This window comes from Bos grunniens, chromosome 22 (assembly GCF_055505025.1).
Source record: "Bos grunniens cultivar Pamir isolate PY7600 chromosome 22, Bosgru_T2T1.0, whole genome shotgun sequence".
Taxonomy (NCBI): domain Eukaryota; kingdom Metazoa; phylum Chordata; class Mammalia; order Artiodactyla; family Bovidae; genus Bos; species Bos grunniens.
This window is the reverse complement of record NC_141186.1, coordinates 60258050-60286014: the sequence shown is the minus strand read 5'-3', so window position 1 is coordinate 60286014 and position 27965 is coordinate 60258050. Positions and strand designations below refer to the sequence as shown.

Genomic DNA, 27965 nt, shown 5'->3' with positions numbered 1-27965 from the left:
GGATGTAAACCCTCGCTGTCAGACTCCAGACCTTGGCTCGCTCTCTCCTGTTGCCTCTCAGCTCAGTGATTTTACTAGAGCCGGCAGTCGTGTCTTAGCTCTGGTGCAGGACTTGGCACGGTTTCTTCGCAGCATTTGCGCCTTGCGTAGTTCGCTGCACTTCACAGCCACCCTGTGGGTCAGCGGGGCAGCCCAGTGGGTGGGGCCAAGGCTGAGAGGCTGTGAGCCTCGTCCGAGGCCTGGCGGCCCATGTGCGGCAGACCCAGTCTGCGGTCAGGGCCTCCTGAGCAGGCCTGCCCTGAGCCCTGCGGTGGGGTGTGCAAAGAGGGAGCAGCGCGTGGTTGTTCTGGGGCCCTGTTCTGTGTCTCGTTTCTGGTGTGTCGGGCCTGCGGGAGCTGGAGCTAGGCCTGCTCCAGAAGTGTCCTCAGGGGCCTAACGGCCCAGCCTGGCGGTGATGAGGGCTTTGACCTTTCTAACCTTGGCATCAGCCTCTTCGTCCTCAAGTGACACCGTGGGAGTGATAGATTGAACTCTTATCCCAGCTCTAAAATACTATAATTCTGTGACATTTTGGGTGAAAAGACTGGTCTCAACAAAGAAGGGAAAACAGTAGAATGTACATCCCTGCCCTACCAGCGAGTCAAGCCTGCCGACAGCCTGGTGGGTTAGCTCATGCACTGCCTTCGTGACCAGGACTAGTTCCCTGGTCGCCTCCACCCATGCAGCCCTGCTGCCGCCCCACGCTTTTGTTTCCCGGTCTCCTTAACAAAGTTCTCTGCTTATGGCTCTAATTTTCCCAGTGAGCAAGCTGATTAGTGCTCCATGGGATGAGAGAGAAATCTCTAAGACTGGCACGTTCTAGGAACCCACTCAGACCGGCTTACAGGCCTGTGTGCGAGGAGTGTGTATCGGCCGTTACACCAACGCCCGGCATCAGTGTCCGGCCCAGGCACGGGGGGGTCCGTTGCTGAGATGGCATCAGGACCTGCCTCGGCCGTCGTGGCTCGTGTCCCTCCCCTGTCCTCACTCCTCGGTGGCTGGCCTGTGTGGCTGCTGAGTGAGGCTCCCAGCCGCTCTCACTTGGCAAGCCCAGCGTGGGGAGAGCTCAGCTGGAGAAGACGCAGGGCGGCTCCTTGGTCTGGCCTCGTCTGGGTCCTGAGCCCTCCGAGGCCAGCGTAGGGCCCCGTGTCCTAGGCCGGTAGGAGAGGGTAGGAGGGTCCCTCCAAGGAGGGTCCAGGTGCCGTTGACAGAGGGGGACAGAGTGATGCTCTTGACTGGGGGCGCCCCTGAGTGCTTTGCTCCATAATCATTTTCACGGGAAGATCTCTCTTCCCTCATGGCAGCCTGACTAGTCTCACATCTCGTCGCGGGGGAGACGGCGCAGGGAGGTTCCCAGGTGATGGTGGCAGGGGCTCAGCCCTGCGGGCTCTGCTTCAGGACCCGCTCCTTCTGTGTCAGCTCCTTCCTCGCAATGCTTGAGTTGCCGCTGTCTGGAGTGAATTTGTGGACACCAGGTCACCGCAGCAGCTGTCTGCCGGACCTGGGGGTGGTTTCTACGCAGCTGTCTCAGTGGGTCATGTCTGCTGTGCAGCGATTTGACCTTCCGGGTAGCTGCACACACATCAGGTATGTTTCCTGACAGAAGCACATCACCTGGACGCCAAAAAAAGAAAGGAAAAGAAAAGCGTGTCGTATTTTTGTTTTATACTAGTAGTAAGTGTCCCTATATGAAAATCAGAAACTTGCAGCAAGGTAAAGAAAAAAACAAGCATCTGCAGCCCCATCATTAACCCAGAGCTAGTGAGCGGTAACCGGAGAAGGCAACGGCACCCCACTCCAGCACTCTCGCCTGGAAAATCCCAGGGACGGGGAAGCCTGGTGGGCTGCTGTCTATGGGGTTGCACAGAGTCGGACACGACTGAGTGACTTCACTTTCACTTCCACTTTCATGCACTGGAGAGGAAAATGGCAACCCACTCCAGTGTTCTTGCCTGGAAGATCCCAGGGACGGCGGAGCCTGGTGGGCTGCTGTCCATTGGGTCGCACAGAGTCGGACACGACTGCAGTGACTTAGCAGCAGCAGCAGCAGTGAGCGGTAACATTTTAGTGCATTTCTTACCGGACCCTCTACCTTCACAGATGATAGATAAAGTAAGCTTCTATGAAGAATGGCATTTGCAGGCACAGATCTTGCTGTTTCACTTGCCCACATCTTACCAAGGCAGCAAACACAGCTCTTCAGCCTCAGCCTTGAGGCCGAATTAGCACCTCAAGTGTGGAGGGGCTGGCTGCTTCAGTCAGCCTCCTGCCCTGTGACGTGGCATTGTGGCGTGAGCAGAGCGTCATGAGCATCCATAATTGTCTCCTTAGAGTGTGTTTCTGGAAATAATAGCCTCAGGATGTTTGTCTCCCAGGGGTCTCATGTGCGCTCTCCCCTCTACACTTCAGCCGGATCTCCCTCCTGTCCCCACGTGGACGCTGAGATGTGCTCCTGTGTTGCCAGCTTGCCATCCACAAGACTCGTCCCCCGGGCTGATTTACACTTCTCTGATGACCGCTGAGTCTGACCGTTAACGAGTCGTGGTTTAATTACACGGAAAGCTTCTCCGCTTGCATGTCTGTTCTACACAGACCTTTTGTGAGTTTCATCAATGTTTCTGTATTAATACTCCTTTGAATAACTCGCTTTAGTGTTGCACTCGGGACGGTTTTCAGTGATTTGACATTAACCTAAAGGACGTTTAAAATGATCTTTCAAGGCTACTGGCTCTGATGCTGGTTTTAATTCCTTGTCTTCAACAGAGGAATCAGTTCATTACTGTTTCAGCCGAGACTGAAGGTCACGTGAGAGGATGGCTGGCCCTGGAAGCAGAAATAAAGTTCAGTGCAGCCGTGATAAACAGGAAAGAGGCCTGCACAGCTGGGGTGAAGCATTCGGGGGAAAATCACGCGGCATGATCTTTTTAGGGAAAGCACCGTCGTGAGATTAAGGGGAAAGGCCTGGATGCGGCTTACGTGCTGTGATAAAGCCAAACTGAGTGTGAGTCAGGACGCCTCCCTTTACATTCTGTGTTAGTTAGCCTCCAGTTAATGAGTTTTGTTCAGTTCCTAAGTTTTTCACCAAATGTTCATTGTGTGCCTACACTGTTGATTTTGTGAGCACTCTTTATTTTTTTATTTGAGCATTTTTGTTTCAGAGTGTGGCTGATTAACAGCATTGTGATAGTTTCAGATGGACAGCACAAGACCCAGTCGCACACACACACGTGTCCATTCCCCCAAACTCCCCACCCAGGCTGCCACGTAACATTGAATAAAGTTCCCTGAACTCTACAGCAGGCCCTTACGGTTTTCCATTTTAAGTACAATAGCGAGTACCTGTCATCCCGAACTACTTAGCTGTCCCTCCCCCACATCCTTCCCCACGGGTAACCATAAGTTTCTTCTCTAAGCTGGTGAGTGTGTTTCTGTTCTATAAACAAGTTCATTTGTATCATTTCTTTTTAGCTTCTGAATGTAAGAGATACCCTGATGTTTCTCTTTCCCGCGCTGACTTAAGTTCACTCAGTAACAGTCTCTGGGCCCATCCGTGTTGCTGCAGATGGCATTCGTTTGTTCTTTCTGGGGCTCAGTGATGCCCCCTTTGTACATGTGAGCCACATGCTCTTTGCCCTCCCCTCTGTGGATGGCCGTTTCGGTCGCTGCCATGTCGTGCTGTTTTCAACGGTGCTGCAGTGAACACTGGGTGCCCGCGGCCTTTCAGCCCATGTGCTTCTCTGGGCGTGTTCCCGGGACTGGGCTGCAGGGCTGTGTGGCAGCCTGTTTTTAGTTTTTATTAAGGAGTCCCCACAGTGGCTGCACCAGTTCACATTCCCACCACTGTAGGAGGGGTCTCATCTCTTCACATCCTCTCCAGCATTTCTTTGTGGATTTTCTTTTAAAAGTGTTTGAAAACTTGTCAGAAGTCATTTATCAGTTTACAAAGTTCCACTTACAATTCAGTGCAATTCAAGAAAAGGTTTGAGCAACCTTGTTTATCTGGTGGTTTTGGCATCCCTGTACCTAGGGTGACTCGTGACCTGTGAGAATCAATGAATCTTTATTCTTCTTCTTCGCTACATTGAAGTTCAGTTACTTGTTATGACGGCACTGGGTCTTCACTGCTGCACGTGGGCTGCAGCGGTCACGGCCCTGGGCGTCCCTGACGTGGGCTCCGTAGTTGTGGTGCGCAGGCTTCACGGCCCCACAACACATGGGCTCTTCCAGATCAGGAATGGAGCCCGTGTCCTTTGCATTGGCAGGCGTATTCTTAACCCCTGGGTCACCAGGGAAGTCTCCTATTTATGGATTTTTTTGATGATAATCAGTCTGGTGCGAGGTGATACCTTGTTTTGAGTTTTGATTTGCATTCCTCTAACGTCAGTGTTAGAAGTGGTCAAACAGGAGATGGCAAGAGTGAACGTCGACATTCTACGAATCAGCAAACTAAAATGCACTGGAATGGGTGAATTTAACTCAGATGACCATTATATCTACTACTGCGGGCAGGAATCTCTTAGAACAAATGGAGTAGCCATCATGGTCAACAAAAGAGTCTGAAATGCAGTACTTGGATGCAATCTCAAAAACGACAGAATGATCTCTGTTCGTTTCCAAGGCAAACCATTCAATATCACAGTGATCCAAGTCTATGCCCCAACCAGTAATGCTGAAGAAGCTGAAGTTGAACAGTTGTATGAAGACCTACAAGACCTTTTAGAACTAACACCCAAAAAAGATGTCCTTTTCATTATAGGGGACTGGAATGCAAAAGTAGGAAGTCAAGAAACACCTGGAGTAACAGGCAAATTTGGCCTTGGAATACGGAATGAAGCAGGGCAAAGGCTAATAGAGTTTTGCCAAGAGAACACACTGGTCATAACAAACACCCTCTTCCAACAACACAGGAGAAGACTCTACACATGACATCACCACATGGTCAACACCGAAATCAGATTGATTATATTCTTTGCAGCCAAAGATGAAGAAGCTCTATACAGTCAGCAAAAACAAGACAGGGAGCTGACTGTAGCTCAGATTATGAGCTCCTTATTGCCAAATTCAGACTGAAATTGAAGAAAGTAGGGAAAACCACTAGACCATTCAGGTATGACTTAAATCAAATCCCGTATGATTATACAGTGGAAGTGAGAAATAGATTTAAGGGCTTAGATCTGATAGAGTGCCTGATGAACTATGGACGGAGGTTTGTGACATTGTACAGGAGACAGGGATCAAGACCATCCCCATGGAAAAGAAATGCAAAAAAGCAAAATGGCTGTCTGGGGAGGCCTTACAAATAGCTGTGAAAAGAAGAGAAGCGAAAAGCAAAGGAGAAAAGGAAAGATATAAGCATCTGAATGCAGAATTCCAAAGAATAGCAAGAAGAGATAAGAAAGCCTTCCTGAGCGATCAATGCAAAGAAATAGAGGAAAACAACAGAATGGGGAAGACTAGAGATCTCTTCAAGAAAATTAGAGATACAAGGGAACATTTCATGCAAAGATGGACTCGATACAGGACAGAAATGGTATAGACTTAACAGAAGCAGAAGATATTAAGAAGAGGTGGCAAGAATACACAGAAGAACTGTACAAAAAAGATCTTCACAACCAAGATAATCACGATGGTATGATCATTCACCTAGAGCCAGACATCCTGGAATGTGAAGTCAAGTGGGCCTTAGAAAGCATCACTATGAACAAAGCTAGTGGAGGTGATGGAATTCCAGTTGAGCTATTTCAAATCCTGAAAGATGATGCTGTGAAAGTGCTGCACTCAATATGCCAACAAATTTGGAAAACTCAGCAGTGGCCACAGGACTGGAAAAGGTCAGTTTTCACTCCAATCCCAAAGAAAGGCAATGCCAAAGAATGCTCAAACTACCGCACAATTGCACTCATCTCACACGCTAGTAAAGTAATGCTCAAAATTCTTCAAGCCAGGCTTCAGCAGTACGTGAACCATGAACTTCCAGATGCTCAAGCTTGTTTTAGAAAAGGCAGAGGAACCAGAGATCAAATTGCCAACATCCGCTGGATCATCAAAAAAGCAAGAGAGTTCCAGAAAAGCATCTATTTCTGCTTTATTGACTTTCCAAAGCCGCTGAGTGTGTGGATCACAATAAATTGTGGAAAATTCTGAAAGAGATGGGAATACCAGACCACCTGACCTGCCTCTTGAGAAATCTATATGCAGGTCAGGAAGCAACAGTTAGAACTGGACATGGAACAACAAACTGGTTCCAAATAAGAAAAGGAGTACGTCAAGGCTGTATATTGTCTCCCTGTTTATTTAACTTATATGCAGAGTACATCATGAGAAACGCTGGGCTGGAAGAAGCACAAGCTGGAATCAAGATTGCCAGGAGAAATATCAATAACCTCAGATAGGCAGATGACACCACCCTTATTGCAGAAAGCAAAGAAAAACTAAAGAGCCTCTTGATGAAAGTGAAAGAGGAGAGTGAAAAAGCTGGCTTAAAACTCTTCATTCAGAAAACTATGATCATGGCATCTAGTCCCATCACTTCATGGCCGATAGATGGGGAAACAATGGACACAGTTTCAAACTTTATTTTCCTGGGCTCCAGAATCACTGTGGATGGTGACTGTGGCCATGAAATTAAAAGATGCTTGCTCCTTGGAAGAAAAGTTATGACCAATCTAGACAGCATATTAAAAAGCAGAGACATTACTTTGTCAACAAAGGTCCGTCTAGTCAAGGTTATGGTTTTTCCAGTAGTCATGTATGGATGTGAGAGTTGGACTCTAAATAAAGCTGAGCACCAAAGAATTGATGCTGTTGAACTGTGGTGTTGGAGAAGACTCTTGAGAGTCCCTTGGAGATCCAGCCAGTCCATCCTAAAGGAAATCAGTGCTGAATATTCGTTGGAAGGACTGATGCTGAAGCTGAAACTCCAGTACTTTGGCCACCTGATGCAAAGAGCCGACTCATTGGAAAAGACCCTGATGCTGGGAAAGATTGAGGGCAGGAGGAGAAGGGGACAACAGAGGATGAGATGGTTGGATGGCATCACTGATGCAATGGACATGAGTTTGAGTGAGCTCCGGGAGTTGGTGATGGACAGGGAGGCCTGGCGTGCTGCAGTCCATGGGGTCACAAAGAGTCTGACACGACTGAGCGACTGAAGTGAACTAAATAACACATATATAAACACATATGAACACACAAACACAGAGGCCTCATAGTTCCTGTTCCAAAATTTCAGCCATGATCTTAAAGACCCAAACCATTTTCCCACAATAGTCTTAAATCTGGGAGAGGATCATTTACGGCCTCTGTCTCTTCGTGTGTGTGACTCAGTAGTTGAGAAGCATTAGCAGTATTATCCGAAATTAAAGCACAGTGTTTGGTCTTAATGTGTCCTCTGGTCGTCCAGTGGTTTCCCTTGGCTTGTTGAAACTGGCCACCTGATGGGATGTGAGCACTGTTAGCCTTTCGCCCAGTGTCAGCCGCCGAGTACTAATAAGGCAGTTGCTGTCACTGCTCATGGGCAGGCTGGCCGTCCCGCTGCTGTCTGGTCCAGACCCTTAGGTAGATATGCAGCAGGTCGATCTGTGGGTCCTAATGCTGGGTAACACACCAGGGGCCGTACCTTCTTCTTTAGTCACAAAGAGAAAAGTGGTTTTTCTCAATTAGGCAGTCCTAGAGCAAGGGGGGCCTAATAATTTTCCTTTTAGAGTTTGGAAGACTTGTTCTCCTGTATCCCCTACAATTTAATGGTCCACTTGCTGTGTTTTGTTTTAGGAGCTCATACAGCAATTGGACATCTGGCTCATAACCAGGAATCCAAATCCAGCAATATCCAGTTATCCACAAGCAGGCCTTAAGCTGTTTTACTGATTTTCATGACTTTAATCTTTGAATTAACACCATTTTATCAGTAGATGTAAACTTCTTTCCTGGGGTAAGCACACATCCCCGATACTGAACCCCCTATTCAGAAGTCTATACCTAAGCTTTAGACACCAGTAACCCTTTTTCCATAAATGAGTTAGAGTCTTAAAAGTGTTCTCATCCTGTTCCTCTTTGAGAAACTTGTTACTGAAAGGTCCTCTGCATATTGCAGAGTAACTCCGTCCTGTTCCTCAGTCGCTCAGTCATGTCTGACGCTTTGCGACCTCTTGGACTGCAGCACGCCAGGCTTCCTTGTCCTTCACTATGTCCCAGAGTTTGCTTAAACTCAAGTCCATTGAGTTGATGATGCCATCCAACCATCTCATCCTCTGTCGTCCCCTTCTTCTCCTGCCCTCAGTCTTTCCTAGCATACAGCTCTTTCCCAGTGAGTTGGCTCTTTGCATCAGGTGACCAAAGTATTGGAGCTTCAGCTTCAGCATCAGTCCTTCCAAAGAATATTCAGGGTTGATTTCCTTTAGGATTGACTGGTTTGATCTCCAAGGGTGTCCAAGGGACTCTCAAGAATCTTCTCCAGCATTACAGTTCAAAAGCATCAATTCTTCTGTGCTCAACCTTCCTTATGGTCCAACTCTCACATCCATACATGACTGCTGGAAAATCCATAGCTTTGATTATTTGGACCTTTGTTGGCAAAGTGATGTCTCTGCTTCTTAATATGCTTTATAAGTTTGTCATAGCTTTTCTTCCAAGGAGTGTCTTTTAATGTCATGGCTGCAGTCACCATCCAGTGATTTTGGAGCCTAAGAAAAGAAAGTCGGTCACTGTTTCTATTGTTTCCCCATCTATTTGCCATGAACTGATCAAAGTGGATGGAATGATCTTAGTTTTTTGAATGTTGAGTTTTAAGCCAGCTTTTTCACTCTCCTCTTTCACCTTCCTCAAGAGACTCTTTAGTTCTTCTTCACTTTCTGCCATAAGGGTGGTATCATCTGCGTATCTGAAGTTTTTGATGTTTCTCCCAGCAGTCTTGGTTCCAGCTTGTCTTCATCCAGCCTGGCCTTTCACATGATGTGCTCTGCACGGAAGTTAAATAAGCAGGGTGACAATACACAGCGTTGACATACTCCTTTCCCAATTTGGAACCAGTCCATTGTTCCATGTCCGGTTCTGACTGTTGCTTCCTGATCTGCATGCAGATTTCTCAGGAGGCAGGTCAGGTGGTCTGGTATTCCCATCTCTTTAAGAATTTTCCACAGTTTGTTGTGATCCACAGAGTCAAACTTTAGCATAGTCAGTGAAGCAGAAGTAGATGTTTTTCTGGAATTTTGTTACCAGTGCCCTGGTTGTTTGCAAAGGATGCATTGACCACAGTGCCCCTCCAGTGCCCCTTTTGTCTCCGCAGGATATTCCGGCATTGTGTGGGTGCCCTTAGGCCTTGCGGTCTGCTAGGGCCAGCTTAGCCCAGAAAAGGTAGCCTACTAGTTGGTGGTCTCTGTGGGGACAAAGCCACTGTGGCCATTCGAGCCTTTTGCATATTTCTCTGGGTGTGTTCAGCCTTTTTGGCCATATCCCTGTTACTGAAAGCTGAACAGGCCAGTTGGAGCAAATCGTTCATTCGAATGCATGGACCAGCAGTTGCTTTCTGAATTTCACGCTGGTGTCTGGGCTGTGAAATGCATAGCCAAAGGGTCTGCCCTCTGGGGAAGGGGCATCCAGGTTTGTATGCTTTCTAAAGGCCTCTGCTAATCTCCTTTGGAACTCTGCATTCAGATGCTTATATCTTTTCTTTTCTCCTTTGCTTTTCGCTTCTCTTCTTTTCACAGCTGTTTGTAAAGCCTCCCCAGACAGCCATTTTGCTTTTTTGCATTTCTTTTCCGTGGGGATGGTCTTGATCCCTGTCTCCTGTACAATGTCACGAACCTCAGGCACTCTATCTATCAGATCTAGTCCCTTAAATCTATTTCTCACTTCCACTGTATAATCATACGGGATTTGATTTAGGTCATACCTGAATGGTCTAGTGGTTTTCCCTACTTTCTTCAATTTCAGTCTGAATTTGGCAATAAGGAGCTCATGATCTGAGCCACAGTCAGCTCCTGGTCTTGTTTTTGCTGACTGTATAGAGCTTCTCCATCTTTGGCTGCAAAGAATATAATCAGTCTGATTTTGGCATTGACCATCTGGTGATGTCCATGTGTAGAGTCTTCTCTTGTGTTGCTGGAAAAGGGTGTTTGCTATGACCAGTTCATTTTCTTGGCAAAACTCTATTAGCCTTTGCCCTGCTTCATTCCGTATTCCAAGGCCAAATTTGCCTGTTACTCTAGGTGTTTCTTGACTTCCTACTTTTGCATTCCAGTCCCCTATAATGAAAAGGACATCTTTTTTGGGTGTTAGTTCTAAAAGGTCTTGTAGGTCTTCATAGAACTGTTCAACTTCAGCTTCTTCAGCATTACTGGTTGGGGCATAGACTTGGATCACTGTGATATTGAATGGTTTGCCTTGGAAACAAACAGAGATTATTCTGTCGTTTTTGAGATTGCATCCAAGTACTGCATTTCGGACTGTTTTGTTGACCATGATGGCTACTCCATTTGTTCTAAGAGATTCCTGCCCGCAGTAGTAGATATAATGGTCATCTGAGTTAAATTCACCCATTCCAGTGCATTTTAGTTTGCTGATTCGTAGAATGTCGACGTTCACTCTTGCCATCTCTTGTTTGACCACTTCCAGTTTGCCTTGATTCATGGACCTGACATTCCAGGTTCCTATGCAATATTGCTCTTCACAGCATCGGACCTTGCTTCTGTCACCAGTCACATCCACAACTGGGTATTGTTTTTGCTTTGGCTCCATCCCTTCATTCTTTCTGGAGTTATTTCTTCACTGATCTCCAGCATATGGGGCACCTACGGACCTGGGGAGTTTCTCTTTCAGTATCCTATCATTTTGCCTTTTCATACTGTTCATGGGGTTCTCAAGGCAAGAATACTGAAGTGGTTTGCCATTCCCTTCTCCAGCGGACCACATTCTGTCAGACCTCTCCACCATGACCCGCCTGTCTTGGGTGGCCCCACGGGCATGGCTTAGTTTCATTGAGTTAGACAAGGCTGTGGTCCTAGTGTGATTAGATTGACTAGTTTTCTGTGAGTATGGTTTCAGTGTGTCTGCCCTCTGATGCCCTCTTGCAACACCTACCGTCTTACTTGGGTTTGTCTTACCTTGGACTTGGGGTATCTCTTCATGGCTGCTCCAGCAAAGCGCAGCCGCTGTTCCTTACCTTGGACGAGGGGTATCTCCTCACCGCCGCCCCTTCTGACCTTGAACGTGGATAGCTCCTCTACGCCCTCCTGCGCCTACGCAGCCACCGCTCCTTGGAGGTGCGGTTGCTCCTCCCGGCCGGTGCGGGGTAGGTCCTCCCGGCTGCTGCCCCTGGCCTCAGGCATGGGGTAGCTCCTCTCGGCCGTTCCTGCACTGTCACAGCCTGGCACTCTCGGCCGCCACCCCTGACCTCGGACGTGGGATAACTCCTCTTAGCCGCCTCCCCTCGGGCATGGGGTCCTCCCAGCTTCTGCAGAAATGGTATGGACCTAACAGAAGCAGAAGATATTAAGAAGAGGTGGCAGGAATACACAGAAGAACTGTACAAAAAAGATCTTAACGACCCAGATAATCACGATGGTGTTATCACTCACCCAGAGCCAGATATCCTGGAATGTGAAGTCAAGTGGGCCTTAGAAAGCATCACTACGAACAAAGCTAGTGGAGGTGATGGAATTCCAGTTGAGCTATTTCACATCCTGAAAGATGATGCTGTGAAAGTGCTGCACTCAATATGCCAGCAAATTTGGAAAACTCAGCAGTGCCCACAGGACTGGAAAAGGTCAGTTTTCACTCCAATCCCAAAGAAAGGCAATGCCAAAGAATGCTCAAACTACCACACAATTGCACTCATCTCACACGCTAGTAAAGTAATGCTCAAAATTCTTCAAGCCAGGCTTCAGCAATACTTGAACCGTGAATTTACAGATGTTTAAGCTCGTTTTAGAAAAGGCAGAGGAACCAGAGATCAAATTGCCAACATCCGCTGGATCATCGAAAAGGCAAGAGAGTTCCAGAAAAGCGTCTATTTCTGCTTTATTGACTATGCCAAAGCCTTTGACTGTGTGGATCACAATAAACTGGAAAATTCTGAAAGAGATGGGAATACCAGACCACCTGACCTGCCTCTTGAGAAACCTATATGCAGATCAGGAAGCAACAGTTAGAACTGGACGTGGAACAACAGACTGGTTCCAGATAGGAAGAGGAGTACGGCAAGGCTGTATATTGTCACCCTGCTTATTTAACTTCTATGCAGAGTACATCATGAGAAACGCTGAGCTGGAAGAAGCACAAGCTGGAATCAAGATTGCCGGGAGAAATATCAATAACCTCAGATATGCAGATGACACCACCCTTATGGCAGAAAGTGAAGAGGAACTCAAAAGCCTCTTGATGAAGGTGAAAGAGGAGAGTGAAAAAGTTGGCTTAAAACTCAACATTCAGAAAACGAAGATCATGGCATCCGGTCCCACCACTTCATGGGAAATAGATGGGGAAACAGTGGAAACAGTGTCAGACTTTATTTTTTTGGGCTCCAAAATCACTGCAGATGGTGACTGCAGCCATGAAATTAAAAGATGCTTACTCCTTGGAAGAAAAGTTATGACCAACGTAGATAGCATATTCAAAAGCAGAGACATTACTTTGCCAACAAAGGTCCGTCTAGTCAAGGCTATGGTTTTTCCAGTGGTCATGTATGGATGTGAGAGTTGGACGGTGAAGAAAGCTGAGCTCCGAAGAATTGATGCTTTTAAACTGTGGTGTTGGAGAAGACTCTTGAAAGTCCCTTGGACTGCAAGGAGATCCAACCAGTCCGTTCTGAAGGAGATCAGCCCTGGGATTTCTTTGGAAGGAATGATGCTAAAGCTGAAACTCCAGTACTTTGGCCACCTCATGCGAAGAGTTGACTCATTGGAAAAGACTCTGATGCTGGGAGGGATTGGGGGCAGGAGGAGAAGGGGACGACAGAGGATGAGATGGCTGGATGGCATCACCGACTCCATGGACGTGAGTCTGAGTGAACTCCGGGAGATGGTGATGGACAGGGAGGCCTGGCGTACTGCAATTCATGGGGTTGGAAAGAGTCAGACACAACTGAGCGACTAAACTGAACTGAAGTGAATCTCCTCTGGCAGACTGAAGGATTTGTTTTCGTCCTGTCCCAGTTGGACCTCTTTCCCCTTTTCATAATTAACAGGTTTTACTGTGCATTTCTTCATACCCTCTGTTAAACATTTAATCGTATAATCCCGTCTGTCTGTCAGTGGAATTCAGCTGGTAAGTCCACTGTGGGTCTCCTCAGGGACAGTGTCATTCCTGCCTGGTGCACTGCATGGTCCTGTTGGTCTGTGTGGGCTCTGGCTGCCAGTATTACAGGCTGCTTTTCCTTGGGAGTGCAGCAGTGGGTTGGTAAGACCTGTAAGTCCTCCCAGGTGAGATCAAAAGATCTCACTAGTTGGGTAAATTCCCTTGTAAAAGTTCAGTATCCTCAGGAAAACTTCCCAACTTGTCCTTTGCCAGATTTAGATACTGAGAAAAGTTACATAGACTCATACTGTTTCTTGATTTCCACCAGGAGCTTCTCTCAGGGGCAGAACTGTAGGGCCCTTGGTTTGTAACTCACACAGTGCTCACTGACCTAAGGGCGGGCCTCTTGGGTAGGGGAGGGGCTCCTACCTGCTTCTGGGGCTGTGGCCCCTCCCAGGGGTTGGGTGGTAGCTCTGGCTTCTTGTGGAGGGTGTGGCTTTCAGGAGGCCCCTCCTTGAGGGTAGAGCAGTTAAAATGTTTCCTATGTCCTTACAGGAGTTAATCCCTCTACATGCCTGTTTCTGCTAGAACTACACGTGCCTTAGGTCCCTTTTGGGTCTCATTCCCTAAATACAAGGAAAATTTGGGCATACGGGAACTCACCCCATTTAGATTTTCTTCTGCAGTATAAATCTAACTGCAATATAGTATCATAACTCAGGGACCTATTTAGTGGCCACTTTTTTGGCTTCCTAACTCATCCTGGCCAAACATGATTACATAGTCTAATCAGGTTTTTTTCTTGTTAATCCCTAGTGTCTGAATTTTTCCCAGTCCTGGAGGATATAGTCCAGAGGGGTACTGTTTGGGATTGAGGCAATCTGACCCATTTCAGACCCAAACCTGAGAAGATGTTCCTGTTTCCCATGCTATCCACATTTCTGCTCTTAAGTCAAAACCCACTGTACAATTTGGTCAAGATTTGCACTTAGGATTTTAGATGCTGTCCCTTTCAAGGTAGTCTCTCAGCCAGCTTAGTGACTAAAACTTGTTGCAAAGAAACAGTACAGAGGGTGTCTCCAGTGATGCTGTCAATGAGCGGGAGCTGGTCTCACTGTAAGTCAGGAACAAAGGGCGAGCGCATGTAAGGGTGAGAGTGAGGGGAGTAGAAGCAATAAAAAGCACACCTTGGCGGCCACACAGGTCTTCTGAGGTTAACAGAAGAAAGAAAGAAAGAGAGCAGAGTGAATAAGAATGTAGGGGAACACCTTCAGTGTCAAGGAGAAGACATAGATTTTAACAGTTCTGTCCTGTTCCCGCTGCTGGGTGGGCCTAAGCATACCGGGTTGACCCTCTGGTCAAAAAGAAGCAGACGTCAGCTGAGTGTCTTCCCCAGGATAACTGGCTCAAGGCCTCCCCCAGGCCTCTTCAGGACCGAGACCTGAGTTTAAACCTTCTCTTACCTTCCTGCTGGCCCTTTGTGGCTGCCAGCTGAAACCATTCCCCTCAGATTGGAACCTGAACCCATGTTCTGGGACTCAGACCTGCCCAAGATCCTGCTTGGGACTTGAACCTGATCAAAACCCTGCTCACTGAGGCTCAGGTTCCTTGTGTCTCAGCACAGAAGGAAATCAGTGAGAGGCAAAGTGATAGGCAAGGAACAGATTGATTTGCACAGGACACTTGTAACTAACTTGGGCAGGCGAGGGGGCTCTGCCCGGGGGTTACTGGGGCTTCCATTTCATAGCGGGAAGGGGGAGGGGACAAGACCACCTTCTTCAAGCCGAAGGGCAGTGACATTTCCCTCCACCTCAGGGCCTGGGGCATACTTCCTGCTTTCGTTTATTGCCTGATTGTTAAGCAAGCGTTAACTTACACTCACCTCCTAAAGTTTCCTAGGTTTTCCTCTTATCTGAGGACCCATACTAGGACTTTTTATAGTCCTTCTACTAGGCTTCCCCAGTGGCTTAGTGCTAAAGAGTCTGCCTGCAATGCAGGAGACTCAGGTTCAATCCCTGGGGTTGGAAAGATCCCTGGAGAAGGAAATGGCAACTCACTTCAGTATGCTTGCCTGGGAAATCCCACGGACAGAGGAGTCTGGCGGGCTACAGTCCATGGGGTCGCAAGCGAGCAAGCAGCAACTGGGATTTCTACAGCTCCACGTGTAACTCTGCCAGTCTGCCCCTGTCACTGCTGTGCCGAGACTGTGTGTGACCTCCAGGTGGACTCTCTGTTTCTGCCGGTCCCGTGAAAGTCCTGCAGTCAAATCCCGCTGGCCTTCAAAGTCAGATTCTCTGAGGATTCCTACTCCCGTTACTGGACCCCAGGTTGGGAAGCCTAACGTGAGGCTGAGCACCTTCGCTCCGGTGGAAGACCTTCTGTGTGTACTTGTTCTCCGGTTTGCGGGTTGCCCGCCCGGTGGGGTTTAATTTTGCTGTGATGGCCCCCTCCCACCCGCTCATTGCCACTTCCCCTTTGTCTCTGGCTGTGGTGTCTTGCTCGGTGGCTCCAGTGTCTCCTGTGCACAGTCACTCAGCAGTGAGCCGTGGTTTTGGCGCGCTCCTGAGGAGAGCATGTCCTGCGCTCTGCTGTCTCCTGTGAGTGCTCTTAAAACTGGCAAACCCAGAGTCTTCACAAGAGGACGTAAGTGACAACGGAAGGATTGAGAATAAGGGATAGTTATGGTTTTAGCTGCAGGAAAGAAAGGCAAATTGGGGCACCTAAGAGAACATGTAGATTCCCGCCCCCCCACCGCGAGGGAGATGCTCCCCAGGTTTGCCTCTCTTAGAGGATAAAACAGAAATGGGCTTAGGTTGTAAGTGAGCCATCCCAGTTGAGCTTAAGGAAATTGGGGGGGCGGGGAAGCCAACGACACACAAATGCCTCCCAAAACGTGATCTTGAAGAGGATTGCAGCCCATCATTGTAGACATATTCTAGAAACTCTCTGCTGAGTAAATTTATCCTTACGTGTACGTAATTCTGCCATGTGTAGTCTGTGCAGTTTTGTATTGACATAGGATGAATAAGAAATAAGCTTTATTGAGTCACCGTTACGATAACTTACAGCCTCACAGCCGTCATGCCGTGGCCAAGGGAACCTCCCAGGTCCTTCTGCTGGCAGGGCCCAGGACTCCTTGGGGTCCTGCCACAGCCACACCTGAGCACACCAGCCACAGCCTGTGTGCTTTGAGCTCAGGGGTGCACAACCTGCAGGTGACCTTAGGGGAGGGTCAGTGCCTCTGTGGGCCTGGGGCTGTGCATCCCTTATGTCATTCATTATAGCCTCACACCCCCGAGAGGTGGCTGTGCTGAGCCCTGGGACTGGTCACCAGAATTTAAAATCCGCCTGCAGAACTCTGAAGCTTGACCTTGGCTATTATATGTCAGCTAGGCTGGCGAAGGAGCCCAGTTTCAAAGGGGCCAGGACCACGGGTGTGAAGCTGCCACATCAGCTGGCTCCTGTGGTGTCTGAAGCCCCTTCTGGCCCTGCCTGGCTGGCTGGGAACGTGTTTTCAGAGACTAGCTCTGCTTACACAGGAGCCTGAGATTGGCAGCCTTACAGCTGCGACGAGTCTGGCCTCACAACGCAGAGGAAGTGTCCTCCTTCCTCCGAGCTTTGTTTCTGCACCCCTTACAGAAGGGCTGTGGGCCGTGACTGGGATGTGCAGGCCTGATATTCCCCATAGCTCAGGGGAGATGTCATTTCCAACAACCACCACCTGGGGGCGCTGCCACTCCTCAGCACGTCAGCCAGTGCATCTGCAGGGAAGCTAATGGGGAGGGGATTGAGTGAGTTCCCAGGTGGGCCTCTCGTGTCTCAGGGACAGTGAGGAGACCTGGCTGGCCGAGCCCTGGGCAGCTTAGCCATCCCTTGATCTTCATACACTGAGACCTAGCTGGAGCCTCCCCTAGGTGGCATGGGCTGTGAGGGACCCTTCCTGACTCTGGTGCCCGAGTTGTGATGCCTGTCCAGGGCACAGGGACAAGCTTTGATGTCCTTATACGCTGAGTTCAAAGTGTCTCCTGGGCATCTCTGCTTGTTCAAATCTGTGTCCAGGTGAGAAGTATGTTTGTCCTTGACAGACTTTCAGGGTTTGTGGGACCTGACTCCACACCCCTGAAGTAGATGGAACGGGAAGACAAAAACTAGAGTAATAAGCAGGGTGGAGCCCCGCTCTCTGTGGCCACAGGGCTGTCAGTGGACGGTCTTCATGGTCTGAGGCGTTGTGCAATCCTGCGATGGTGTTCCAGGACATGATCCAGCTCTGGGAGATGGTCGTGTATGGGAGACAGAGGTGTCCAGCAGACGGTGTTGTTCCAGGAGGAGGTGGTGCATCAGGAGATGATGATGTTTAGGAGATGGTGGTGTCCAGGGTTTGGTGGTGCTCTGGGAAACTGTGGTGTCTTGGAAGAATGGCGCTTCAGGAAAGGCGGCGCTCCAGGGGAAGTGGGGTCCGGGAGACGGTAGTGTCCAGGGAAAATAGTGTTCTGGGAGACAGTGGTGCTCCAGGTGACAGTGAATCCAGGTAAAATGGTGGTCCAGGAGATGATGGTGCTCAGGACTGGGTGGTGTTCCAGGAGACAGTAGTACTGAAAAGATGGTGGTGGGAGACTGGTGCTTCAGGAGAGAGTAGTATGCAGGAGGTGGTGGTGTCCAGGAAACGGTGCTGCTCAGGAGATGGAGGTGTCCAGGAGACAGTGGTGTCCAAGAGACTTTGGTGGCTCAGTAGACAGAGGTGCTTAGGAGACGGATGTGTCCACGAGACTTTGGTACTCCAGGAGATGGGGATGTTAGCAGAATATGGTACTCCAGGAAATGGCAGAGCTTAGGAGAGGGTGCTACTCGGGACGGTGGTGTTCAGGACACAGTGCTGCTGAGGAGACAGTGAGTCAAGGAGTCTAGTGCTCCAGGAGACAGTGGTGCTCAGGAGACAGTGGTGTCCAGGAGATAACAGTGCTCAGAAGACAATGGTCTCCAGAAGACAGTGCTGCATAGCAGACAGCGGTCTCCAGGACTGTCTCCAGGAGACGGTGGCGCACCAGGAGACAGTATATCAAGAAGACAGTGGTGCTCCAGGAGACAGTGGTGCTTCAGGAGATGGTGGTGTCCTGACAACAACGATGCTCCAGGAGAAGGTGGTGTCCAGGAGAGTATACTGCCCCAAGAGATGATCATGCTCCAGGAGACCACTGTGCTTAGGAGACAGTCACAGTTCAGTCGCTCAGTGCTGCGACCCCATGGACTGCAGCACGCCACGCTTCCCTGTCTATCACCAACTCCCGGAGCCCACTCAAACTCACGTCCATTACATCGGTGATGCCGTCCAACCATCTCATCCTCTGTTGTCCCCTTCTCCTCCTGCCTTCCATCTTTCCCAGCATCAGGGTCTTTTCCAATAAGTCGGTTCTTCGTGTCAGGTGGCCAAAGTATCGGAGTTTCAGCTTTGGCATTAGTCCTTCCAATGAATAGTCAGCGGTCTGAATATCGGCTCTCCTTGCAGTCCAAGGGACTCTCAAGAGTCTTTTCCGGCACCGTAGTTCAAAAGTGTCAATTCTTCAGCACTCAGCTTTATTTATAGCCCAGTTCTCACATCCACACATGACCACTGGAAAAACCGTATCTTTAGTATCTGAGATAATATGGTACTTCAGGAAACAGTAATATTCAGGAGAGCGTAGTGCTACAGGACGTGCTGGTATCCATGAGACAATTATGTTTAGGACACACTGGTGTTAAGGAGACTGGAGCTCCAGGAGACAATGATTCTCAGGAGATGGTGGTGCTCAGGAGACGATGGTGTCCAAGAGACTGTGGTGGTCCATGAGTCGGTGGTATCCAAAAGAAAGTGGTGCACAGGAGAGAGTGAACTCCAAGAGACAGTGGTGCTCCAGGAGACAATTGTGTCCAGGAGACAGTTGTGTCCAGAAGACAGTGGTGCACAGAAGACAGCTGTGTTTAGGAAATAGTGGTGGTGCAGGAGACTGTGGTATTCCAGGAGACAGTGGTGTTCAAGAGATGGTAGTATTAATAGACAGTGGTGTTCCTGAAGATGATCATGTCCAGGAGACAGTGGTGTCAGGAGACAGTGGTGCTACTGGAGATGCTGGCATGCAGGACTGTGGTGCTCCAGGAGATGGTGGTGATCAGGAGACCGTGGTGCTCTAAAGATGGTGCTGTCCAAATGACAAAGGTGCTCCAGGACACGGTGGTGTCCAGAAGACAGTGGTGTCCGGGAGACGGTGCTCCAGGAGAAAGTCAAATCTGGGAGACTGTGCTGCTCTACAAGATGATGGTGCTCAGGAGAGCCATGATACTCAGGAAACATTGTTGCTCCAGGAGATGGTGGGGTCCAGGAGACAATGCTGATCAGTAGCCATGGTTCCCAGGAGAGAGTGGTGCAGAGGAGACAGTGGTCTCAGGAAATGTTGCTTTCCATGAGACAGTGGTGCTCCAGGAGAAAGCAGTATCTAGAGGACTGTGGTGATCCAGGAGACGGTGGTACTCCAGGAGAGTATGGTGCACAGAAAGCATTGTTGCTACAGGAGACAGTGGTGCTCCAGACATGGTAAAATCCAGGAGATAGTGGTGCTCAGGAGACATTGGTGTCCAGTAGACAGGAGTTTTACAGGAGATGGTAGCACCCAAGAGACAGTGGTGCTTAGGAGAGGATGGTGTCCAGAGATGGTGGTACCCAGGAGACAGTGGTACTCAGAACATGGTGGTATTGAAGGGAATATGGAGCTCTGGAAGTCTATGGTGTTCACGAGATGTTGTTGCTCTCAGAGACGGTGGTGCTCAGGAGAAGCTACGTCCAGGATATAATGGTGCATAAGAGACATATCATTAATCTCAGATAAGCAGATGTCGCCACGTCTACAGCAGAAAGCAAAGAACTAAAGAGCCTCTTGATGAAAGTGAAAGAGAAGAATAAAAAAGTTGGCTTAAAACTCAACATTCAGAAAACTAAGATCATGGCATCTGGTCCCATCAGTTCACGGCAAATACATGGGGAAACAGTGGAAACGGTAAGAGACTTTATTTTCTTGGGCTCTAAAATCACTGCAGATGGTGACTGCAGCCATGAAATTCAAAGACGCTTGCTCCTTAGAAGAAAAGTTATGACCAACTAGACAGCATATTAAAAACTAGAGACATTACTTTGCCAACAAAGGTCCATCTAGTCAAAGCTATGGTTTTTCCAGTAGTCATGTATGGATGTGAGAGTTGGACTCTAAAGAAAGCTGAGCATCGAAGAATGGATGCTTTTGAATTGTGGTGTTGGAGAAGACTCTTGAGAGTCCCTTGGACTGCAAGGAGATCCAACCAGTCCATCCTAAAGGAAATCAGTCCTGAATGTTCACTGGAAGGACTGATGCTGAAGCTGAAGTTCCAGTACTCTGGCCACCTGATGCAAAGAACTGGCTCCTTGGAAGAGACCCTGCTGCTGGGAAAGATTGAGGGCAGGAGGAGAAAGGGACGACAGAGGATGAGATGGCTGGATGGCATCACTGACTTGATGGACGTGAGTCTGAGTGAACTCTGGGAGTTGGTGATGGACAGGGAGGCCTGGCGTGCTGCAGTGCATGGGTCGCAAGGAGTCGGACACAACTGAGAGACATTGGTGTCCAATAGACAATGGTGCTCAAGAGGTGGTGGTATCTAGGAGACCATGGTACACAAGAGACAGTATTATGCATGAGACAGTGGTGATTTAAGAGATGTTGGTGTCCAGGGGACAGTGGTGCTCAGGAGACGTTGGTTTCCAGGACATGATGCTTTTCCAGGAGACTGTGGGTCTCCAGGAGATAGTGGTATTCAGGAGACCATGGTGCTCAAGGAGACTATGATGCTCAGGAAACACTGTCACTCTGGGAGACAATGGTGTTCAGGAGACAGTGGAGTTCAAGAGAGAGTGCTACTCAGTAGACAGTGCTGCCAAGGAGACAATGATGCTCAGGAGACAGTGGTGTCCAGGAGACTGTGGTGCGCAGGAGACAGTATTCTGCATGAGACACTGGTGTTCCAGAAGATGATAATGTCTAGGAGACCATGGTGCTCACAAGAGAGTGCTGCTCAGGAGAAAGCGGTGTTCAGGAAATCGTGGTTTTGAAGAGATGGTACTCAAACAGCCTGTGGTGCTCAGGAGATACTGTTGGTCTAGAAGACAGTGGTGCTTCGGAGAGGGTCAGGTTCAGACAACAACGGTACGCCAAAGACAGTGTTGCCCAGGAGACAGTGGCGTCCAGGAGACCATGGCACACAGTAGTCAGTGTTCTGCATGAGACTCCGGTGCTCCAGGAGATGATAGTGTCCAGGAGAAAATGGTGCTCACTTTCCAGTGCTTGCCAGGAAGCAGTGGTGCTCCTGGTTATGGAGGCGTCCAGGAGACAGTGGTGTTCAGGAGATGGTGTTGTCAATAGACACTGGCGCTCCTGGAGACAATGGTGTCCAAAAGACCATGGTACTCAAGGAGGCGGTGATGTCCAGGAGACCGTGATGCACAGGAGACAGTGTTCTGCAAGAGACACAGGTGCTCCCAGGAAAGTGATATCCAGGAGACTTTGGTGCTCTAGGAGACGGTGGTGCTTACTAGACAGTGCTGCCAGGGAGACAGTGGTGCTCAGACAATGGTGCTGAGGAGACAGTGGTGTCAAGCAGACAGTACTTCAAAGGAGACAGAGGTGTGCATGAGAGAATGTTGCTCTAGAAGAAAGTCATGTCTAGAAGACTGTGATGTTTGAGGACACAGTGGTACTCCAGGAGGCTACAATACTCAATAAACATTGTTGCTGCAGGAGGCAATGGGCTCAGGACGGTGGGTTCCAGGAGCCGATGGTGCTCAGTAGACAGATATGCTCCAGGAGACTGTGGTGCTCCAGGAGATGATGGAGTACTCAGGAAACATTGCTGCTTTGGGAGACAGTAGACACAGGAGATGGTGGGGTCCTGGAGACGGTGGTGCTCCAGTAGAAATTGGTGTCTAGGAGACTGTTATGGTCCAGGAAATGGGGGTGTTCCAGAAGAAAATGATACTCAGGAAACTTTGTTGCTCTGGGAGACAGTGGAATCAGGAGATGGTGGAGTTCAGGAGACAGTGTTGCTCAGTAGACATGGTGCCTAAATGACAGTGGTCCTCCAGACACTGGGCAGTGCTCCAGGAGACTGCTGCCAGGGGACTCTGGTGGTCCTAGAGACAGTGCTGTGCAGGAAACAGGGGTGCCCCAGGAGAGAGTGGAGTCTAGACACTGTGACGCTCCAGGAGACTGCGGTGATCCAAAGGTGGTGGGATCCAGGAGACTGGTGCACACAGACAGCGGTGTCCGGGACGCGCTTTTGTTCAGGACATGGTGCTGTCATGAGACTGTGGTACAGGGTACTGAGTGAGACAGTGGTGGTAGAAGAGAAAGCGGCGTCCAGGAGACAGTTGTGTCCAGGACAGATGTTGGTTCAGAACACAGTGGTATACTGGGTACATGTTCAGGAGACAGTGGTGTCCAGGAGACAGATCTGTCCAGGAGAGAGAGTGCTCTGGGGACAGTGGCATCCTGCAGACAGTAGTGCACAGGAGATGGGTGTCCAGCACAGAGTGGTGCTCCAGAAGACAGTGGTGCTCAGGAGACATTGCTGCTTCGGGAGACCGTAGACGGTTGGATGGCATCACCAATTCAATGGACATGAGTTTGAGTAAGCTCCGGGAGTTGGTGATGGACAGGGAGGCCTGGCGTGACAGTTCCAAATAAGCTTCCCTCAGGATTTTGAGCACACCTTTCCTTCTTGCAGTCTAGTGTAGTTGACTAGAAGCCTGACGAGAGTCTGTTCCCTGTTGCTTTGTAGGCAGCCCATTTGTCCTCCGAGAGCTGGCGTGTCCTGAGAGTGAGGCTGGGGCTGAGCCCGCCGCTGTTCCCAGCCTGAGGGCTCCTTCTGTGAGGCCTGGACTCGGGGTGTTTCTGTCTTGTTGAAGATCACAGTAACTAGACCTACCGACACTGATCGCCTTTACCCCTTAGCTTATTTCCCTTTTGCTTTTGCTCTGATGACTTTTCTTCAAGCTGTTCTGTCAAAAGTTCACATACATTGAAATGATTTTTAGTTTCCAAGAACTGTTCTTTTACTTAATTTATATTGTAATTGAAGGATAATTGTTTTACACAATTTCGTTCTTTTCTGTCAAACCTCAGCATGGATCAGCCGTAGGTCTACACACGTGCCCTCCCTTTTGAAGCCCCCTCCCGTCTCCTGCCCCATCCCCCCCGCCCAGGTTGGTCCAGAGCCCCTGTCTGAGTTCCCGTTCCCGTCGGCTCTAGTTTACACACGGTGATGGGGGCCTCCATGCTGCTCTCGCCGCGCGTCTCGCCTTCGCCCCCGCTCTCTCCATGTCCAGACGTCTGTTCTCCATGTCTGTTTCTCCATTGCTGCCCTGCAAATAAATCCGAGACCTTTGGTTTTTAGGACTGCTTGCCTTTGTTACTCTGCTCTTGCGTTAGGGAAGCGGTGTGTCTGTGTCTTTCTGAGGCGCTAGCATGCGTTGCGGCGTTGTCTTCTGCCCTCTGAGCTTTGGGCTCTGTGTCCTCACTAAGCCCGCGGCGCTTCCTCTCCTCGGTTCTGACAGAGACAGCTTCCCTCTTCCACTGCCGACTGCCCTCTTCATCCTGGGTGAGAGGCTATCTGACTCTCTGAGCTCATCTGCTCTCCGTGCTAGCAGAAATTTATCTGTGTTTTTAGACTTTTATTTTCATGCTGTGAAACAGTTGTCTCTTTTGTCAGAAATTTGGGAGGAGGAGGAGGAGGCTGAGCAGCTCAGTCACCCCCGTAGACCTTTCCCAGCCCCGGTTCTACGGTGTGTCAGAACTTTGATGTTTATTATTATTATTACTTTTAGCTTCCGTAAAATTTCATTCTTTAAGTAGATAAATTAAGATTTTTAGTTGGAGTTTTATGTTGGTGACGTTTATTATTCTGAAAAAAAGTGGGGCCGCCAATGTCTGTTGCTACCTAGATGTAGACTCTGACATTTTGAATGAGTTTCCAAACAAACTGGCCTGTGCTTTTCACATCTCGTTGAGAAGACAGATGTCCCAGTCTCCAGGAGGCGTCCGTTCTCAGAGGGGGCTGGTGGGTGAGGAAGCACTCCTTCCCCGCCAGCAGTGGCGCTGAGAGCAGGGGAGACTCCAGACACTGGGGCTCAGCCTCTGCCCTCTGCCTCCTGGCATCATTCAGCTCAAAGCAGGAGCGCCGGTCAGGGATGGTGGTCATCACCTGCCCTGAGAGGGTCCTCAGGCTCACGTGGAAGACCCCCACCCCAGCCTGTTAGGAAAGGGGTGAAGCGTCATGATGGTTTTCAGGGGAGAGCGCAGACGAGGAGCCAGAGAGACGCGGAGAGCCGGCTGCCAGAGCAGGGCGTAGATGGCCGCAGGCCCAGTCCCTGGGGCTTGTACACCGGGGCGGGGCGCACCACGTCGTTCCCATGAAGGAAGTGAGGGCCAGCCTGGGGCTCGTCCCCCAGCCCTGTCTGTCCCCTCCAGTCCAGCCTGTTGCCCACGCCTTTCCCACGTGACCCACTGTCCACCGACCTCCCCACCATCCCCCTGAGGCTCTCTTGGATTTTTTATCATCTGCTCAGCAAATCCATGAACAATGAAGCTCTGGAATGAAATCTCCCTCTCTGTCCACAGATTATGCTTTTCCGGACCTGACTGAGAAGGCGGATCCCACGGACAACACGGGCCAGAGTCAGGAGACACCGAGTCTTGCCTCCCCGCTGCCCGGGGTGGACCTGGTGGGGCCGCCTTGGCACATGGCCCCCGGAGAGGAGGAGGAGCAGCTGCTGCCAGTGACCGGACCCCAGGAGGGCGCCCGAAGGCAGGCCCCGGGCTTCCTGCCAGCGGGCAGCAGCCGGGCCCTGGAGCCCCCTGAGCACCGGCCTGAGGAGTCAGGGGACCAGGCGGCCTCGGGGGGGGAGGCAGGCAGCAGCATGGAGCCCAGCCTGTCCCCGCCTGGGGTCAGCCTGAGTCCAGTGACCCTGAGGGGTCAGGACATGGCTGGCCGCGGGCCGGGGCCCACAGTGCTGCCGGCCGCAGGGCGCAGCAGCATGTCTGAGGCCCCTCCGGAGCCCAGTGTGGAGGCCGCTGCTGCAGCTGCGGGCTTGGCCGGCTGGCCGGGCGCGGGGCCGTCCCCCGCTTCCTTCCCTCAGACTGCGGCTCCCGGTGGGGCTGAGGGCCCTGGCAGAGACGCCCTGCAGCCCGGAGGCTCGGCCTCTCTCCCGCTGGCCCCCGGAGGCACAGAGCTGACACCTTCTTCTGTGACTCTGGGGCGAGATGACCTCAGGCAGGAGCCCCAGGAAGGGCCAGCCGGGGCAGCTCCGTCCAGAAGGCCCTGGGACTCCACGCAGGTAGAGTGACTGTGCGGGGCGGGGGCGGGCAGGCAGCAGATTCTGGGGGCACTGCTCACGGCCCATCAGTGGCGTCCTCTCCACACTGGCCCGCCCACCCCCAGCCTTCCCCCCTCTCAGTTCAGGGTCCCCCTGCTTGTCACCGCTGCTGGGGGGCACTCCCGCCAGCCCCCTCCCCACCACAGCCCCCCACGTGTGCCGCCACCCTGCCATCCTCCCCACCCCACGAGTCACTCTCACATACCCCCAGCCTGGCCCACGCCGGCCCCAGAAGAAAAGGGGTGGTCCTGGGCGGTCAGCCTGGGTGTCCGCCCACAGGTGCACTGTTCGCCCTTCAGAGCATTCCAGTTCCCTCTGCCCTGGAGCCTCTGGGCCCTCGCCTCCTGTCCCGAGAGAGCAGGTTGTGAGCTTTGGCTGGGCCGGGGGCTGTCAGTCGTGGAGGTGACGCAGCTGGTCTGCCCCCCAGCCGTCACAGCCACACTCGGCCTCGCCCTCCTCGCGTCTCCGGGGTTTCCACTCAGACTCCTTCCAGACCCCCTCTGTGTCACTGCACAGGTGATCTGCAAAGACTGGAGCAATCTGGCCGGGAAGAACTACGTCGTCCTAAACATGACTGAGAACGTAGAGTGTGTGAGTGCCGGCGGGTGGGCGGCTGGGCCCTGGGGGGGCTGCGGGGGACGAGCTGCTCCCACCAGCGCCTGAGAAGAGGGCTCCCTGGTTTTAAGTCCCCGGGCTCTTTGTGCTCGCCCCCTCTGTTTGTGACTTTGTGCACAGGGTCACGTCCCCGGGGCTCTTTGCGCCTGCCGCCTCTGTCTGTGATTTTGTGCACGGGGTCATTGCAGGTTGCTTCTCCTGCGTGTCGTCAGTTTTCCACCTGCATCCTCTCTCGGGTGTCTGCTGGGGTTAGTTTGGAGCTGTTTTTAGGAGGGCTGGTGCAGCCTGCTGGGGGGCTTCACTGAGCTTCTCCGGAGGGTGGTCTGGCTGCGCCGTTTGATCTGAGAATGTCTTATGTCGGTGTTTTTAGGTCCTTCTTCCTGGGTGAGTAGGATCTTGGAAAGAGGAACTTTGTCCTACCTGACGGTGTGGGGCTGGTCGCCGGTGTTCTGGAGCAGGTGCGAGAGGGCTCTTGTCTGGCAGTCGGGACAGGCGTGCCTGCCGGGCCGTTCACTAGCTGCGCTCGTCTGCAGCGTGAGCCTCTCCTGCAGTTGGGTGTGGTCTTGTGCCAGGAGAAGGGATGTTTGTCAGCTCTACAGTGTTGGGCAGGGGGCAGGGGGGATCGCCTAGGGATGCAGTGCTTTTCAAGCAGATTCGGAGAGTCGTCTTGTTCCAGCACTGTCCTGGCGCTCCTGTCCTCCCCTTCCATCCGCCCCTCCTGTCCTCCCCTGAAGTTCACTGGAGCTCCCGCCCTCCCCTCCCATCGTCCCCCGGAGCTCACCAGTGCTGCACGTCCCGAGCTCGCGGGGAGTGGAAGTGTCCGTGTGACTGCATCTCAGCTCTGCCCGGGCTGGCTCAGGACCTGCTCTCTGGGCTTGCTGAATTGGGAAACCGACCCGCCATCCGCCCACTTCCGGTGCCCAAGCGTGTGGCTTCTGTCTCCTCTGTTGTTTTGTTGTGGCTTTGTCTTTGTGGTTTCAGACCTTAAAACACAACCTTCCTTCTTCTTTAGTGAATTTGGGGCGGGGTGGTGAGAGTACATCACATATTTAATCTGGAAGTGACCAGTGAGATATTCACTTCTTCCCAGCATCTTTATAAACGGGTAGATTTTGACTTCATGGGTGTGCTTTAACCCAGGGCAGTTCTTAATCTCATGCATGCTCAGTCTGTTAACTGGATAAAATGCATGATGCGAGGGCTGTGGGTCGAGTTTATTCAGTGTCTGAGCACGGAGGCCCCGAGGAGCTGCTCGGAGAGGGGGACACTGAGCCGGGATGGCGTGAATTTTGGTGAAGGAGCTGCTTGCAGCTGGGATCTCGGGGGGAGGCTGCCGCTGGCCTTGAGGGTCTTGCAGTTCGTGACTCTGGTGCTTTGCTGCATGTGGGACAGAGTGGGAATCTAGGGCCAGCGACGTTCTTCTTCAGTATGCGTGTTGCCCCTGTGGGGCCCAGGTGTCCAGACACAGCCTGCTTCACCCGGCTCTCCTCTCAGAGGGCTCTTGTAGTCGCGACGCCAGCGGCCAGACTTGATCCTGTGGAGCTGAGTGGCGGGCAGCCTGCTTTGTCCGCACCCGTTTGGCCAGTGAGCGCCTCAGTGAGTCGGCTTCTGAGCCCTTTGACCAGCCTGTGAATGTCTGATAGCCCCTGCT

General features: G+C 50.9%; 1 protein-coding gene across 1 annotated transcript in view; it reads left to right on the top strand.

Annotated features, from left to right (window-relative positions):
• The window catches only part of PODXL2 (podocalyxin like 2), a 47780-nt gene that overhangs the window by 10919 nt on the left and 8896 nt on the right, over positions 1–27965 (top strand). Inside the window, exons 3-4 of the mRNA XM_086368842.1 lie at positions 24945–25660; positions 26216–26290. Of these exons, the coding sequence (XP_086224968.1) occupies positions 24945–25660; positions 26216–26290 (791 nt within the window). The remainder of the gene's footprint in view (positions 1–24944; positions 25661–26215; positions 26291–27965) is intronic.